Source organism: Phallusia mammillata, chromosome 7 (genome assembly GCF_965637545.1).
Source record: "Phallusia mammillata chromosome 7, kaPhaMamm4.hap1.1, whole genome shotgun sequence".
Lineage (NCBI taxonomy): Eukaryota > Metazoa > Chordata > Ascidiacea > Phlebobranchia > Ascidiidae > Phallusia > Phallusia mammillata.
The window spans coordinates 9039372-9057525 of NC_137258.1; the positions used below are offsets into that span (position 1 = coordinate 9039372).

General features: G+C 38.9%; 3 protein-coding genes across 4 annotated transcripts; 1 reads left to right on the forward strand and 2 right to left on the reverse strand.

Annotated features, from left to right (window-relative positions):
* Positions 1–1306: 1306 nt before the first annotated feature.
* Positions 1307–4425, reverse strand: LOC145238665 (uncharacterized). The gene is made up of 3 exons (XM_080101904.1): positions 3548–4425; positions 3207–3369; positions 1307–2742 (listed from the first exon to the last, which is right to left on the reverse strand). Exons 1-3 carry the CDS (start codon positions 4168–4170, stop codon positions 1729–1731), a joined length of 1800 nt encoding a protein of 599 aa, XP_079958030.1. The 5' UTR covers positions 4171–4425; the 3' UTR covers positions 1307–1728.
* Positions 4426–5822: 1397 nt separating this feature from the next.
* Positions 5823–8620, reverse strand: LOC145237845 (uncharacterized). The gene is made up of 3 exons (XM_080100834.1): positions 7977–8620; positions 7599–7777; positions 5823–7341 (listed from the first exon to the last, which is right to left on the reverse strand). Exons 1-3 carry the CDS (start codon positions 8573–8575, stop codon positions 6263–6265), a joined length of 1857 nt encoding a protein of 618 aa, XP_079956960.1. The 5' UTR covers positions 8576–8620; the 3' UTR covers positions 5823–6262.
* A 2429-nt stretch (positions 8621–11049) lies between these two features.
* Positions 11050–18132, forward strand: LOC145239243 (uncharacterized). 2 transcript variants are annotated; one of them, XM_080102540.1, is made up of 7 exons: positions 11290–11580; positions 11910–12106; positions 13655–13898; positions 14408–14552; positions 14722–14907; positions 15627–15715; positions 17225–18132. In XM_080102540.1, exons 1-7 carry the CDS (start codon positions 11485–11487, stop codon positions 17567–17569), a joined length of 1302 nt encoding a protein of 433 aa, XP_079958666.1. In that variant the 5' UTR covers positions 11290–11484; the 3' UTR covers positions 17570–18132. The 2 variants fall into 2 exon arrangements, with proteins under 2 accessions (XP_079958667.1, XP_079958666.1); XM_080102541.1 differs by lacking the exons at positions 15627–15715; positions 17225–18132 and adding an exon at positions 15557–15620 and having other exon boundaries at positions 11050–11580.
* The last annotated feature ends 22 nt before the right edge of the window (positions 18133–18154 follow it).

The following is an 18154-nucleotide window of genomic DNA, read 5'->3' on the forward strand; positions in this document are numbered from 1 at the left end:
GTTTGTTTTTAGTCGCGGCAGTCCGCCCTCATTGCAGAGACAAGAGGCTTGCAGACAATAACAAAGATGCCAGATCCCGGGATAATGACATAGCAATAGGTCAAAAAATGTGATTTTATTTCGTAAAGAAATGCTTGGGACAGTTCAAAATTTTGTTAGGGCAGATGTTTCAGAAGCAGGTCGGTTGGTTAAATATCCACCAAATCAATGAAATAGGCGTTCAATAAAAACATAGAGTTTAAACATTTTTTAAACGTCTTACTTCAAATATTTTAACGTGTTAAATGTTTCATACACTATAATAGTCCAACGTTTAATTTTTACAATTTTTTATTCTTTTTGTGAACTTTTTCTTAGTTTTCAATGAAACTCTTAACCCCAAAAAGCAGCCACAATTTTTATAATCTGTTTTTTTTGTGTGTGTGTTTAAGCAAAGAACTTTATATTAATAAGAAGTTTTTTTCAGAGTACTAAATGTAAACAGTTTTTACCCAATTACCTCACAAATACAAAGGATAGATTTCTAATAGACAAAGGTCTGCGCTCCACAACCAAGCAGCAAATAGGCAGGGCAAACATGTGCACGTGTTATCGTAATCTGTAGAAAAAGGAAGTGACAGCCATGCATATGGAGGAGTCAAAACAAACGAGGTGGTTTGTATATGTATAGAACGAGACGGAAGGAACATCACTGACAATCGATATAAGCAGTACCAGCACCTAAACTGACACTGTTTACATTGTTAAAGATATTTTTAAAATATTTTACCAATTTTGACCCAACGGATTACAAGCATAAATCCAAACGTGGTTATCCAAAACACGAGAAGACATGGGTCCTCTTACTGACTGTTTCAAGTTTCACCCTTCTGTTTGGTTCAGTGATTTTACGTAACCTTAAATATTGTTGTGTTCTACATGGTACACAATACAATGTCGGTAGACTTTATATGGAAATGTACGTTATTGATGGAAATTGAAAATGGCGTGGAAAAGAATTAGTGCGATCTATATGTCAAATTCGAAAAGCAGGTGCTGTAAAATATACAACAGCAAATTCACCTTGCTTTTCTATGTCAATCAATTCTTCAACGAATAGCAAATATTTTTAACGACCTGTCAACTAAACACTTGCGCATTACACCATGTCGACGAACTACTGCGTAGCTTGCCAAAGAAAACCAATGTTGATGAAGTCGTAAAGACTGACAAACGGATTGTTGACACTGGCTAAGTAATGCCCGCTGGCTAAGTAAAGCGCACATAGCACCAAGTTGTTCCCACAGCCGTCTACTCAAACTGTACATGTTATTACAAGCTGTCTGTATTTGGACATTGCCCAGACGAAAACAGGGCACACGACGACAAGCCAATAAACCTAAGCCACATTCTAGTTTGCGTTTTGTTCAGAAACGAAAGATTCTAGGGGACAAACATAAAACCCACGCTAGGCATGAAACTAGCCAGAATTTTGAAACCGCAAAATCAGAGTATTTATTGAAAAAAAAAAACATAACAGTAGGATTTTACTTGGACAATATCATCCATCACGCATCAATAGCAGCCAAATCAGTTGATGCAAAAGGTAATGTTAACAAAACAAAAAAGTCGTTACCAACACAGTGTTGGCAAGGTGCAAATGTTTACTTCAATACCAAAGGCCTACAGGATACAAGCTGTAGTCGGGAAACCCTCACTTAAACTATATTGTGCGCAAACTGTCAAATGCTATGAGCCCTGTGACACCAATTCCAGGTTTGTTCGTTTTATCATTGCTTCTTTGGCAACTTCGTAAACGGATTTTTCAAATTTTTTGATAACGTTACGATTCTGATTTTTCTGCCATCGCATTGGGCGTACGTTACTGGAAAAAGTAGATCCAGCGGCAAAAAAGAACCATTCGCTTTGTGCTAAAACTTCCATTTCAGCAAGCGAAAATATTTCTTGTTCGTTTGACCACTCTCCTCGCTTCCAGCAAGGTTGATAGCGCTGCGTTAAAAATGTATCCAGAGGTATTCCTGGATTTTCCATATTGCTGTTGAGCTTTTGCAAAACCTTCACCACTTGATCAGCAAAGTCTCTTAATACTGGAGGTGACGCAATGTAGACATGTTTCCATGCTGATTGATTAACTTTTGCCTTGTTAAGCGAAGTGAAAATTCCATTTGCCACATCTTCAGGTGTGATTTTTCTCAATTCGTCGCACATTTTGGAATACTTGTTTGGATGGTCAGGACGGCAACGCGAACCACCCCAATCTTTAAAGTCGTACCTCCAATGCACGGCGACATAGGTTTCGTTCCCTAAAACTTCCTTCCTATATCGCTCAACAGCATTTACAATAGCTAGGGGCCGCCTCACACTATTAACAACTGCTGAATAAAGTTCCCCATTCGATAAACGTAAAGGATCAAGTTTGTTGCCTTGCAAAGGAAGTGCAACTCCACCTGTGATTTGGACCTTGATTGTACTAAACGGTGCAGCGAACAAAGCACATCTTGCTGATGTGTTAAATGCGGTTTTTAGGGCATCGGTTTCGCCTGTTATCCATGGTGCATACGTCAGTTGGTAGTTTGCCGGTGGAAATGCTGGAATATTAGGAATTTTGACGTTATCTTCGTCGGTTAAGCGCAGCTGGGTTGAACCGATCTCCTTAACAATTCTTTTATCGTCGATGTACATAGTTTCCATTCCCGTGTCATGCTTAAAGCGTTCAAAGGTGGCTGAACGTAATATTTGGGCCTAAAAACAAGCAACGATTACGAATAACCACAACGTGATAGAGAGAGGCTCGGTTTTGTTCAACACCGTACACTTTGGATGTTCATATCAGCACGGTCGGATTGTAGCTTTCGGATTTTAAACAACTGAAAATATAGTTGCCCATTTTGCTGAGTAAATAAATGCACAAATTGTACAAGAGACTCTGTTGTGTAGGTCTACATCTTTTAAGACCAGCCAGTTTAACATCAGACAGTTGGTTTTAATGGAATTCGCAAATGCTTTCAATATTTGCTTAGAGTGAGCGACACTATGTGAGACCGTTACTACCCGTAAGCATTGTCGGGATTAATAATTAACCGTGGCATATGTGCTGGCCAAACAGACCTCAAAGAATGTGTTTTGTGAACAAAAACTTCGGTCAAATGCTTAAAGTTTTTTTTTTATGACTAGAAGGATTAACAAACCACGCACACATAACCTACCTGTAACACAACGTCAAAAGAAAAGTTGCATGTCTTGGAAAAGGATTCAACTGGTATTGAAGAAACTAGGCGACGGATTCGTTGAACTTCTATTCTTTGGGAAGCTGGAATTATTCCTCCGCCAGTAGTGCCGTGTCCGTTGAAGCGAGGTATTACCAAAGTCCTATTTAACAAAGGGCGAATAAGTTACTGCTGACTTGAAGCAAACCAAGCGTGCATGTACTGGAGGTTGTTGGAAACAGCACTTCATTCGGCCATACAAATGTATAAAACATAAAGCACAGTCTGAACTTGTTTCATATTTTTTTCTCACAATTATTATTATTTTTTTTTTATCATACCTGTTTAGTCGTATAGCTAAATAAACAGATTGCCAAAAGCCAACGATTTGATTGTTTGGTCCCCAGATTAATCCAGGATACAAAAACTTGTTTGGATCCAGTTTTATTTGTGGCTGAACGTCGTCTTGCCAATTTGTTTGTGTATCTACCCATAGCAAACAGTCGTTATCTTCAATGAAGCTGGGTATTGTTGACGCAGCTATGTTTTTTTCAGTCTGTAACGTCACTGAATGGACACTGTTATTATTATCTGACGTTGAATTGTCCTGGGAAATTGTGGGAAAAGCAACGGTAGCTGAAAGAAGCTGTGGCAAACTGCTGTTTTTGGCCTTCTCGTCAGTATGATTGTTCTGTGGCATTGTTGTATATCCATAAATTGCTTTGACAACATCATTGTCTGTTGGCTTGGTAACTTGATCAAAAACTCTTGAATGTATAATACCAACTAATTTTCGTTGTTTCCAATTTGGCGACAACGTGACAAAATCGTCCGAGTAGTAAAGAACCATGACAATAAGACCAAGAACTGACAGCAGCAACACTGCCCAAAAAAGCTTGATAACAATATAATTAGAAAATCCCGGAATGGCATAGGCTCTGGGACGAATGTAGCAATTTGCCATTTTTAACTATTTCAATCACAGTTTATTCAGTTTAATTTGACATGTTGTTTCCACTTATCGATTGCTACAGCACATGCAGAAAGCAATCGTACAAATTCCTTCCATCTTCTAGTCGGTTGCCTTACCAATTCTTTCAGTCTTTGACGCTAACGATTTTGCTACATAAGTCAAATATTCAAATAAATCACACCTTTGATTTTGCTACATAAGTCAAATAACCAATTGCACCGAAACAACAATTTTTGAAAATCTGTTCATAAACCCCATAAAACCAAATAACACTGCGTCGTACCATTCGTGTTAACCGACCTCTTTTCCTCACTTCCGCACGACTGGTCACGCCTGATAGACGAGGATAACAGTGTTTCCCCACTTCTCAGATACTAGGACATAAAAGTTGTGCACTGTGCAAATGTATATTTCTTTTGACAATAAAGCAACAACAAAAACATTTTGTCTGGTAACTGATTGCAAAGAGATTTGGCGACTTCAGACAACGTTAGAGAGTTGTGGGTGTTTAAAAGGTTTAGTTAGTGTCAATATGAGTTTCATATTTGTTAAAAATAAATAACATTTATCTTTTTCCAAAATTTACTCACGAAATTTAATCTTTGCGTTAGTGGCCAGAAGTATTAAACCTTTCAAAATATTTTTTGAAATACTGCTACGGTAAACAACATAAATTAAAATAAATTGCCTTTATCTTTTTTCCGTTGTCCACCTGCTGCGCTTTGTTCGTCGGAGCTTAAGTTTCACTATATCGATTACTTGTTTTGTAACGAAGCAAGCACTGCTGGCGTCAATTGGAAACCCCAAAAAGTCGGCTGTCCGGTGTTTGCCTTCGTCCTTCTCGGATCGTATTTGAAAAAAAAACGGACATCTTAAACGTTGTAGTTGCCAAATTTGCCATTATTACTTTGTAGTTATTAGTTGACACGGGTTCATATCAGTGCCGGATTAAGGGTCTGCTGGCCTGAAGGCACATTTTATAAGTGGCCCGAAAATCAGGGTTGCCAACTAAGAAATTAGAATTATCAGTGTTGCAAAATCATTGTCACAAAGATCTAAATTTCTTTTGATTTTAAAGTGGCCTGGATTTTTGACTGGCCTGTAGGCACGTGCCTACTATGCCTAATGGTTAATCCAGCACTGGTTCATATATTTAACACGCCCACGAAGCATATCGCTTTTGACTGTGCTTCCGACTTAAAATGTGTGGGTGTTTATTCTAAATATGCAACTTCATCCAAGTCCGCTGTCAAAGGTGAAGCTGCAGCGCGTCTACCATCTATATCTACCAACTGTGCTCCCAACTTTGTCGCCTATTCGAGTTCACTGTACGTGTAAAATGACTTGTTTGTTATTCGGGATTTCGACCAGCTGGGTAACTCTTGTGCTAAAAAATCAAATGTTCTTGGTTTTATCCTTTTTAACGTGGCCAGGTTTAAAAACGTAACAACACTTTTTTAATAAAGTTAGTTGAACATATACGTTTTTTTGCTTCGCTCCGGTAGAATGTTGGCTAAAGGTTTAAAGCGACGAACTTGGTAGTAAGGTAAAACCACAATTCAATCAAAAAATGTCCAACCAAATTCTTTCAGTTTAATTACGATACAATTCGCAAATTGACCAGATAGAAACAAAATGACACTTTGTGAACATTCAATATACCCTTTACCAAAATAAACACAACAAACAACAAAAAATACTGAAGTACTGCACGACTTAATGGGGGAAACGCTCTTTATCGCGACCTAGAGAGTGCTTTAAGGGATTGCAGCAAAGCTGGAAGCGGCCTGAAATTCGAACCCAACCCCTGCCCGAACCTAAATCGTTTTTGAGAAGCCTGTTATGGCCCGAAAGTTAGATTGAAAGACCCATAATAATAAGGCATACATAATGTTTAAGAACAGACAATGGCTTAAACACGATGTTTTAGGGCTGTGGGGCCAGTTAAGTCCGGCACCTATGTACATGACTAGGTAATTTATATTTGAAAAACCTAGGAACACAGAATTTGAAGTCAGGTTTGAATCAAGGCTATTTGTTAAAACAAATTATGACTAATAACTCTGAATTGCAAGTAAATCGGTCATTTCCAAACAAGGCGTTTCATCATAGCGTTTCTCGCAATATCATATACTGAAGTTTCAAACTTTTTTATAACTTTACCTGACTGCGTTTTCTTCCATCGCATGGGACGTACATTACTAGAAAAAGTTGATCCGGAGGAAAAAAAGAACCACTCACTCTGTGCTAAAACTTCCATTTCAGCAAGTGAAAAGATTTCCTTTTCGTTTGACCACTTTCCTTGCTTCCAGCACACTTGATAACGCGCAGTCATAAAAACATCTAATTGCGTTTTGGAAATGTCTACAAAACTGTTAAGGTTTTGCAAAGCTTTTAGCACTTGATTGGAAAAAATTCGCAGCGTTGGGGGTGAAGCAATGTAGACATGTTTCCATGCTGATTGGCTTAGGTTAGCTTCTTTTAATGAGGCAAAAATTCCAGCGGCAACATCTTGTGGCGTAATTTTGGGTAGGTCTCTGCAAAACTTTGTGTACCTTTCTGGATGATTGGGGCGGCAGTGATGATGTTCCCAGTCAGTTAGGTCGTACCTCCAATGAACGGCCACATACGGTTCATTGTTAAACACTTCGGTTTTAAATTGTTTCACAGCATTTTCAATACCAACAGGTCTTCGAACACTATAAAGAACGGCCGAAAACAATTCTTTGTCCTTTATATCCGTCTGATGTAGTAGTTTTGTAGTCAATGGCTTAGCGATGCTGTTATTGGGACCTTCTAGTCGTATCGTTTGGAACGGTGCAGAATACAAAGCACATCTTGCTGATGTATTGTAAGCCTTTCTTAGTGCCTCGGTGTCACCTGTTATCCATGGATCGTAGGTAAGCTGGTAGCTTTCTGGAGGAAATGCTGGAATGTTTGAATAGTTATTTCCGTGATGGCCATCTTTGAAACGAAGCTGAGTTGCACCGTTTTGAAAGTCTATTCGATGCTTTTCAATGTGAAGAATTGACATTCCAGTTTCACTTTCAAAATCTTTGATTGTGGCTGGGTTTGATTTTTGCGCCTTTAAATGCATAAAAAATCTTTTAAATCTAGGCCGACTTCTAAACCAACAAAATACACTGACCCAGCCATTGTTAACTGTGCGCAGTTGTTACGAGAACACAACACTTTATAGCTTTAAGGTTGTCATTTTATACCTTTGACATTGGCCTTAAAACTCGGTAACGCCCGAAAGTTAAAGTTAGCAACGGCGTTAAACGATTTCTTGTGTCTTCATTGTAGGTATAATTATGACCTTTACACTCCAAAACTAATTGTACAATCTTATTCCCAGTCAAATATAAATAAAAACAGAGTATAGCCAAAATAATTTGATGTTAACGGTGACAAAATACTCTTTAAATATATTACCTGCAACACTACGTCGAATGAATAATTACAAATCTCACGAAATTGTTCAATTGAAATGGAAGAAACGAAACGGCGAAGTCGATCCACGTCAATACGGTGGTTAGCTAAAATCGTTCCACCTCCAGTTGTTCGGTGTGCGTGGAAGCGTGGAATCACCAACGTTCTGTACCACATGACAACAGTATGTACTGAAGCGTTGATAATTATACCTCTTTAGTTTCTGCCCACACAGGTTATGGTAGTGTATAACTCGCTATAGAGCAAAAATATGAATCCCGTTAGACTTGGTTCGCGCCGTTATTTGTTTACGCTACACTGTTTCTGATTTTTCTTGGGGTCAAGTTTTTTTATTAAATGCTTACCTGTTAAGCCTAATCGCCAAGTAGATGGACTGCCAAAATCCGACGATTTGGTTGTTTGGGCCCCAAACCAAGCCTGGGTACAAAAACTTGGTCGGATCCAGCTCTATTTGAGGCTTAAATTTTTTTTTCACCTTGTTAGGACCATTTTGCCATAGTTTACAATCTCGCTTATAAATCACAGCGGAAATATTTGACCGGTCCTCCTTATTTAACTTGGGTGTAGTGCGGGGTGGCGTCGGTGTTTTATGATTTTGCTTTGTGACTGTTGAACTGTTATTTTGCTGCTTCAGGCTTCCATTTCGGTGTCCATTTGCGAGGCCTGAAGAAATAAACTCATGCTTCTTCCACACGACTTTATTCTTTGGATTGTAAGAAGATATACGCTTGTAGGTATGTTGCGAAATAACTGCTGTTTTCCAATTGCGCCAGTTATCAACGAATAACTTTCGATTGCTTGGACTAAGATAGCTCACAGTTATAGCAACGACAGAAAACAGTAGCAGTCCCCAAAAACATTTCAAAAGTGCATAACTGGTACAACCCAATCTACCACAAACAAAACCACTTATATTCTTGAAATGCTTGCCCATTTCAAGCATCTTTAAAAAAATTAATACATGTTATTCTTGTTCACAACACTGTTGTCATATCACAGTAAATTACTGGTGTTCAGACGTTTTATCACACACAAAGTGTTGCTGACATAACCTGGTACTACCGACTTACAGCAATACATCGTTTCAAGGTTGGCTTTTCCAGCACTTGTAGACTAAACCGCTTCCTGGTATATGACGTCACTAGCCTAAATTGTGAACTCGGATGCTCGCAACAACTTCGCAAAAGTGGGATTTTAATACTTTTGTACGATGTTTTATTTTTGGTTATTAACGAAGTTTTATGAGACGTTTACTTAAATTGGGTTGCCTTTTCTTGTTTTATTGTTTAACGTTTGTTAAAAAGCTTTTGTTTTCCTTTTTAGTGAAATATTGAAGTTTAGATGGGGTATAAAATTATCAACATGGAATCTAAATTTTTGTAGAACTAGTTCTTTGATAGTTCTTTGTAGAACTATTAAATATTTCTTTGTAGAACTATTTAATTCGAAGTTTCTCAACGCCTATTTAACGTCACCAAATCTGAAATGTTTTGCAGCTTTTATTTAATTGTGTTTTTTTAACCGATGTGTCAACAAAGATTTATTTTATACAATAGGTCATAGGATGATAAATATTTTGCCACTAGGTGTCACAAGAGATTACCCAAGGAATGTGAATCCAAAATATAACACACCCAGTTAGAGTCTGATTATTATTGAACTAACAAGCGGTTGTATTATAATTATATTAATTAACTAACGTTAAAAATTGCTAAAAGAGCAATAATTGTTGTTGCAGTATGCCTGAGAGCAACATCTTATTTATTCTTGTACTGCGCTATATTTGCATCTATAGACAATACGCAGCATTAACAGAAAAATACAACAACTTGGTGGTATATTTTAATTCACTAGCTCACTTTGCCCAATGTTTAATCCAGAATCCATTTGAGTCTTGGCTAGAATTACACACAGCTCCATTTAGATCATGTCGCTTTGCTAAAATGCAGGTGGTAAGTTTATTTTATGAAATTTCTTGTGCTATAGTGACATCGTATTGCCAGTTTGCCGACTAAAGAGTCTTTGCACGCCCAAACACGTTTTTACAAACCAAAATCGTTTTAAATTATTGTGTTAACAGTTTACAGCACAACTGCAATGACACCGGATAAGGAAAATGTAAATAATATCGTGCGGAAACCAATTAGGGTTTTCATGATTTAAGTAGAATAGAAAACAATATTCGCAAAAATAAACAAAACTTATCGTTAGTATGTGCCAAGATTTTTGGTCAAAATGGTTGAAACAAATTTCCTAATCGTCATGTTACCTTATTCCAGTGGTTCTCAAACTTTTTTTGTTGCGACGCCCCTGGAAAAGTTTTCTGGACTTGCGACGCACCATCAAATGAAAGTTAATGAGAAAACTGTTTATTAAAGTTGTGTTCATTGATACAACAACAAAAAGCCACGAAACGAATATTCTCCGACGCCCTTGGAAAATTCAAACGACGCACCAGGGCGTCGCGACGCTCAGTTTGAAAACTACAGCTTTATTCTATTAATATATCACTTTGTCAAAACATTTTTACAGGTCCATAGCATAAACAGAACCGTATTTGTTTACAATATAATCAATAAAAATACCTCAGTCAAGCCCCGGGATTTTTTGTTGCTTTTTGTATACGTTTTGGGCTATAAAATGTGATGTATAAACACCTAAGCCACTGTCTTAATAGATTTGCTTTGCATCGTGAAAAATCGCCTCAGCGCATTTGGATAACTCCTGCATAAGCCTCTGCAGTCCGTATGCTCACCAACAAATGTCGGTTAAAATTCTGTTGGGCGCTGAACAATAATGTTTCAAGCGACCAGGCATTGTCGCTCCATACGAGCGGTGACGCAACCAATTCGTCAAACGTGCGCTTCTACGCTTGCGCGTTGGTGGCTAACTGGCGGGCCGAAACAATTGACTGCATTAACGGGGTGTTTTGCAGGGGAAGGATATATGCAGGCGTAGGTATATTGTTGTAAGTTTTCAGCTATTACTGATAGCCTTTGCTTAAGTTGCTGTAAAAAAAGGGGTAGACATTTTTTCTCTTGGATGCACGACCCAAACACGACAACGCCGTTCGGGTTGAATGTGTGTTATTTATCGGGTTTACTGCGTGGGAAGTTTCAGCCACATACCGGGACTCGTGCTGCGCTTATGCATACGCAGCCTGCTCGTCGTATTAGGCAGGATGCTACACTGCATAGTTATAGGCATCATGTTCACAGCAGATCAGCAACCAAGGTTACTGCATTTTTTTGCCGCCAAAACGAGATGTTATCCACCGACTAAATGAAAAAGTAGTGCTGGTTTCGCGCGCGCGGTATTTTGGTCGGGAGTGTTGTTCAGTGTGTCACGATGCACTGTTTAGTAATTTAAATCTGTGTGAATGAAGTAAGATTGTTATCAATGAATGTTGGTTTGTTGCAAAACCAAAGAAGCTGTGTATTTATCAGCCACAACATCTGTTCATTTCATGTGGGTCTTTTCTGCCAGATTCAATAACTTCTGAACATTTAATTGGTATTTGGTTGTGGAGCTTGGGAATAGGTGCCTTAGTATCGACATGATTATGTAATATGTGGTTATTGCCATTACTTTCTCACGACAAATTTTACAGACAGTTTGACAGGAGACATTTTTTGCGCCAAGTCTTATTCCCTCTTGAGGCCGCTTTTGCTTGTTAAACCGTCAATGTTTCTAGTTTGTTATTCAGATCTTTTATTTAAGGGCGTTAAATGCTGTTTATATATTGAGCCGGAGAGACTTGAACCACAAACAGAAATATTACGACATTGTGAACACTTCTGGTCATTGAGGAATTTTTGCAAGGTTTTTGCCACATTGAGTCTATAGTTGGTAATGGATGCTGCCGGTAACAACACGCCAGGTCGTCATGACTGTCTTCTCAACTTCAGGGGTGATTTGGTTCCGTACACATTGATCGTCGTAATTGAAGTGAGTTAGTCGCTAATTGGTGCCAGACCAAAGTTTTGTAATTGAAATCAGTCTAAAAACATCCTTGTTTTCAGTTAACTGTGCTAATGTGTTATTATATCATATACAGTGTGTATTAAAACATTGAAGCCACTTAAATATTATGCAGTAGTAGATTTTAAACACTAGCATTGTTAGCCTTAAAATGCCTGCGCGTATGATGTAAGAAGATCTGTCTAACTGCCGCGAGTTTCCTTGTCATCCGACCTTCCATCTGCGAGTCAAGCACTTCCAGTGTATGACCCTATCCGGATACACGCATAAACACAATGCAAATACCTTGTTTACAGAGCCTGTTCAATTTACTGATCGTGGTGGCAATCGCTTTCAACCGCAGCAAGTTGAAACACAACCACGTATATTCCTACGTGACAAGTGTAGTGATGGCCAACGTCGCTTTGGGCATTCTTTTCACCTACACCCTTGTCAACTACATGATTGCATTTGAACGGACTGAATTCTCGCGCGGACTTAATGCATCGAACAGGTGATTTATCTTAGACAGCAGTTTAAGGACGCTTTGAAACACAATTAATCGTTTTGCAATATGTGGGTACGGGCAATGATTTGATTGACACCGGGATTGCTTAACTTTGTTACACACAAAGATCTTATGTCTGAATCATTTCCTCCCAGTGGTCACACACATTTGTTGTTCGTTTGTTTAAAATGAAATGAACGTACGAATAGAGTCCCAGCAGATTTGCCCATAAAAATGGACCTAATTATAGACCTACCACAGATCAGTCCAAACAATAGTCGTTGCTGACAGATATACTCGACGCTCTCCTGAGCATTGAAAATTTGTTCCTAATTTAGCTTTCAGTTTAACATATGTTTTCTGGCATAACCATTTTTCATAATGCCATTGCAACAAAGCTGATCGCCAGATATCGAGTAAACATTTGCGACCTATCGGTATGTCAACTTATTGGCACATACCGCCTCAGTTTATAATTATATCTTTAGGGCCAGTGGCGACTCGGTGGCTGTTTGTCAATCAAACTCTGGTCTAGTCATTAGGCCACTATAAGCGAGTATTTAACACGAATTCGGATTAGCAGTAACAGATGCATCATACGATAGACATCCGGTGATGCAATATGTCATCCGATTCCTGATTTCGGACCAATTGATCGTTGTCAGAGCCGCCTTGATGCCGGTGCACGATTTGTATTGTCATGCGCCTTCCGGTGAGCATTACATGCATAATCACAAATCACTACTGACTCGCTTCCGCTTGCCAATTACATGCAACGGTGCAAAAACATGGTCTGCGCTGATATCCGGTTTAGCTCGCCCATCCCCTATGTGCAATGCAACTAAGCATAATGGAAGATTCAAATTAACTTGCTTATATAGAACACGAGCTATGCTAATTTCTGGACGTAGAATTTAAGGTTTAAAACCAAGCACTATATGTGATTTGTGCATGTAATGTAAGGTGCCATTTTGCCCGATTATTTAATCGCTTCGAAGTATACGGCTGCAATACGGATCACATCACGTAACACCTGACGCAGATTGAGTTGCAATTGTTTGGCTGCTGATATATCCGCATCAGATGCTGCGTGCGTCACCAATGAGTAGTCAAACTTGTTTTGGGGGAAATGGCGGCAATTCATCGCCTAAAAATCATACCTTACTTGCCCTAATAACGTATCAAATCATCAAACAACTTAGTTGACCCAAAATATTAGTGATCACATTTTATAGCGAATAAAATTTGCACCTGCCTGAACTAAGGTATTTAGTTTCCATTGTACAAATTTGTCTGTGCATTTTTGAACCGTGTTTGTAGCAAGTCTTTCCGTGGGTGACAAACTTTCGCCTGACATTCATTATGGCATCATGTAAACATTAAGCCAAAAGGGTTGACCTATTGTTTTCATAAATGGCTTGGTTTGATTAAAATTACACCATTTGTCAATGACCTATTGAGTGAAGGTATTCCTTTTTGCAAAATTTACATCCCATGCACTACGTTTCATCTATATTTAGCTAATTCTCAAATCCTACCTTTTGCATTTTACAGGTTTAACCAAGATAGCGCACCACAGCGCAGCATCATGACCTGGTGGGCGTTCCGTAAGGCCTTCATGGTGGCGTTCTTCCTAATCCTTAGCGGCAACGTCTCGGCACTAATACACGGAATTGCAAACAGCGCCTATTTTGTTGGAAGATCCGGCGGATCCGGAGCCAAACTTCGGTTCCGGATCCTGACTTCATCCACTTCAAGTTCACCTACTCGCGGAGAAAATTATGGAACCGTTTTGTATGTAAGTGTACGCATGATCTTAGTTTTTAAACATTAACAATTGTTCGATTGGTAAAGTCAATTTTAAATCATAAAGAGTTCAAATTAATGAGTAAATGTACACCACTAATATAAACTACGACCTCTTTTAAAGTGAGCCCATGTCTGATTCGCATCTGTAAAAAAGTGTAAAATTGTCGCAAGTATACTGTTAATTTTTACACAAGCATTGAAACAGTTTTAATATCTGGACAATATGCCATAGAATAACAAAGTTGCCATCATACAAAAAGGGTCAAAAGTTGGCATAACGATAAAAGGTTAACTGGTTTAATGCAATTTCAATTGTATGGTATTCGAGTAAGAACGCATGTAAAGCATAACGTGACAGTTTACTGTTCAATGCCCGTCTAAAGGACATTTAAAAAGTTATAGAGTTTTTAAAAACATGTTTGAACGTTTTTACAAATTCAACGAAGGTATCCAACGTCCCCTAATAGTCATGACATGATCAATTTTTTTATTTGACAGTCAAGGAAGCGACGGGCGTACGTCACCATATTCCTGACCTGGGTTCTCCCATTTTTCTATAGTTTACCGGCGGCGTTTGGTTGGAACTGTATTGCTCATTGTGATTGCTTGCCAGGATACTACGGCGGGTATCGATGCATATCCAGTAAGTAGACAGCTGTTAGTCAGGCGACGTTAGTATTGTCTTTATATGTGCACGACTATATGGGCAAATCCTGTTCAACATTTAAGTTCATCCAAGTCAAAGTATAGCTCAATGCAAGTTAGACTAGCAGCTCAATGTGTGTCCTGGTGTGAACATGTCAAACTTTTAGGACAAAATCCCGCCTTGTGTTCCCGAGTGTGGAGTCCAATGACCAACGCACATCTGCTATTGGCGGTCATTATCTGGTGTATAGAACTCATATTGATAGGAGTCAATCTCTTCTACGCCTTGCACAAGTACTACCGCACATCAGTTAAGCCGTCAAACAGCGTCAACTACTCAAAAACGGATGCTGGTAAGTTTGATGGTTTTTGAAGTTTTTTTTACAAGTCACGATTGCAAACATTTATTTAATCGTTCCCTTCCTTAGCGACCTATCTTGTACCGAATTCGTTTGCTCCGTTTTTAAGCAAAACAGCATTTAACTATTAGATACCAGTCCATGTGTTACGAGGGGAAAGGCAGTTTACTTTTTTCAGTAACTCAAAATCGATCAGTTCCGCGAACGGGTATGGTGTGTCCAGCAAGGTTTCGGAACGGGCTTTTAGGCCAGATTCTAGCTAAAGTTTGAATTAAACGGGTTTTATTCGGGTCTGAAGATACACTCCGCCACATTTGAGACACATTTTACTCTAATTTTGGTCTTTGTTTTATAAAAAAGTTTTTGAGCATTTTTGGGGGCTTGCACTACAATTTTAGGCCCGCTTACAAAGATACCAAGACTAAATCTGTAAATAAAATGGTGAAGAAGCACTCTTCCATACGAAGTGATGTCGTGTATAGGCTTTGATTACTGTTTTATTGATCATGGGCAATGACTCAAAAACTTAGCATCCATCGTTTTTAAAGGTGTCAAAGGGGGATGAAATATTCTAAACACTGTGAAAGTAATTAGGGGTCAGGGATTTGTTTGTTGACACTATGCGGTTACATTGGCGCTGCAGACCGTGACTCACGTGCAGTGGCAGGAGACTTTCCATGACGGAGCGACAGTTGTTGTTTGTGTGATTGCAGAGGATATGACTGCTGCAAATAATCACAGTGACGAGCGGGTGAAATTGAGCTTCAACCAAACTCCTATTCAACGCAGCCACACACAAAGGGTAAGCTGTATGCTGGTTATTCCTGGAACAGTGTTATTTGGTATTTGGGCTACATGTGTATTGCTATGTCACAATAACATGGCAATTGTTGGCTTGTCCAAATATCGTTTGTCAAACCTGTATGAATAAAACAGTGTTTCATACCGGAACGGAACGGAACGGAACGGAACGGAACGTTATACCGGAACGAAATAAATAATTTTTGGCTCAAATACCGGAGCGAAATACCGAAATAAAAAATATTCAAAATACCGGAACGGAACGAAATACCGTTATTTTTTATTCCGGTATTTCGTTCTGGACATTTGACATGATACAATTGCTGAAAATTTTGCGCCGTTAAGCTATGATAAAAATTGAAGTTCCTACAATTTACATCCGTTTGACCATCATTGACAAATGTAATGTGACGTAACAACTACCGACAATAATTCTTGTGTGTTGCAACTTTCTTCCTTTTTTCGCTTAATAGTTGCAAAGACCACAAAGAAATGTCCGTTTGTTAAGACCGAAATACCGAAAAATACCGTTATAAATTTATTTCGGTCAGACCGGAACGAAATGAAAATATCGGTCCAGAACGAAATAACGAAATAAATAATTTGCTCAGAACGAATAACGTTATTTGGTTTCGTTCCGTTCCGGTATGAAACACTGGAATAAAATACCTAAGATCACGTAACGGGAGTCAAACGTTAAAAAGTTCTTTGAATCGTTTTGACACTTATTTATTAGCAATTCGCAAAACGGTTTTTCTCGCAAACTGCAAGAAAATATCAATTTGGACGATCTGTTATAACACCACAACATATTTCAGGCAGCGTGTTGTTTTGAAATTCTGTTAGGGCGGTTGTTTTTCAGGAGGTTGCGTAATTGGGCTTCGTGTACGCGAGTAAGGTAATTGTAAATATGTTTTGCCAATCATTGTTCGGCGGGATATTAGATCGACTTCCACCATGAGAGATAAACCGTGACACCAACGGCGGCGAGAGGGCGCTTACCTTTAAATACCCGTTTGTACATAACATCGCTATTGCCCTGTGTGTGCGTTGCAAAAACATATTGAAGAATACAACGTCGGGAAATTAAAAAAAATACCGTTGACAAAAAGCACAAGAACTAGTTTAATGAAATATTGTTTATTACAGTGGTCGGCAACCACCGGGCTGCGAGAAGTTCGTTACCGGGCCGTACACTTAAACATTTTGTACATGTATCCTGGGGATGATAAACTAATTTAGGTGTTTTCTTGCTGAATATTTGTACTTTTTTGAAGGCCGATCCGCGATAAAATTTCAGTTTAAAAAACGGTCCGCAGAACAAAAAAGGTTTCCGACCCCTGGTTCATTACATATATTTGTTTTATTAAAATGTATTATACGTTTCCATCACAAAATGTGAAACGCGTTTTTTAATCCTGTATGTGTACATTTGTGTCAGATACGTGTAAGGCTCTACCTTTCTTACCAACCTTATTTGGCCCTCATTCTATTATTTCTTGCTCTCCAGAGGTTCTACAAACGACCTCTTCATCCAACGGTTAAACTGCTCGTTCTGATCTCCGCTGCCTATGCACTGACCACCACACCGGTCATGGTATGTGTGGTCACTGACTTTATCGGATCTACTTTACTGGGCGCCACATTGGTCAGTGATATGCTAATGACCGCCCTGTCCAGTCTAGTGGTTCTCTATTGCTTCGTGTGTCCTGTTATTCTCATAAAGTACATGCCAGGCCTTAGGACAGCGATTGTCCAGCTTTTAATGCCTTGTACATGCGTTTCAAACAAATCTGGCTCTACCATGATGCGAGCTCGAGACAGTCGAAAGAAAAACCAAGCAAACGGCACGTAGAGACACCGATGGCAGTCTAATTGTCCATAAGTCATGAGCAGTGGTGGGATTCAATTTTTTTTTCAGCCAGTTCTGTCACAAAAGTCATACTTTTCAGCCGACCGTAACCTGTAATGCTAACGGTTCGCTGATCTCATAAAATTTCGCGAGACGGTTCTATAGAACCGGTGCGAACCGGATGGATCCAACCACTGGTCATGAGTGTGTCTGGCCTAAGCAACAGAGTTACTGTGTTTGGGTACAACGTATATTAAAGAGTACAAATATCCGTCTTACAAGAAAATTTAAGATGGATTTTGACATGTTTACTCGTTTTCTTGTCCAGTTACTTTGCTTTATTTGCTTTTGCTCAAAACGCATGAAGTCGAACTTTTAGTGGCATCCTTGAAAAATCTTGTGCGTATTTTTGCCCCCACTGGCGTTTTGTCACCATCTTGTTCCGTCGTGTTGCAAACTGTGTTGAATTTTAACTGTGTATTTTAAGCTTATAACCTATACTCGAAACTGTATTTGTGAATAAACTTGTTAGAAAAAGTTTAAATTTTGGTTATAGTGAGCATAAGAGAAATAGCGTAGTTTATGTTG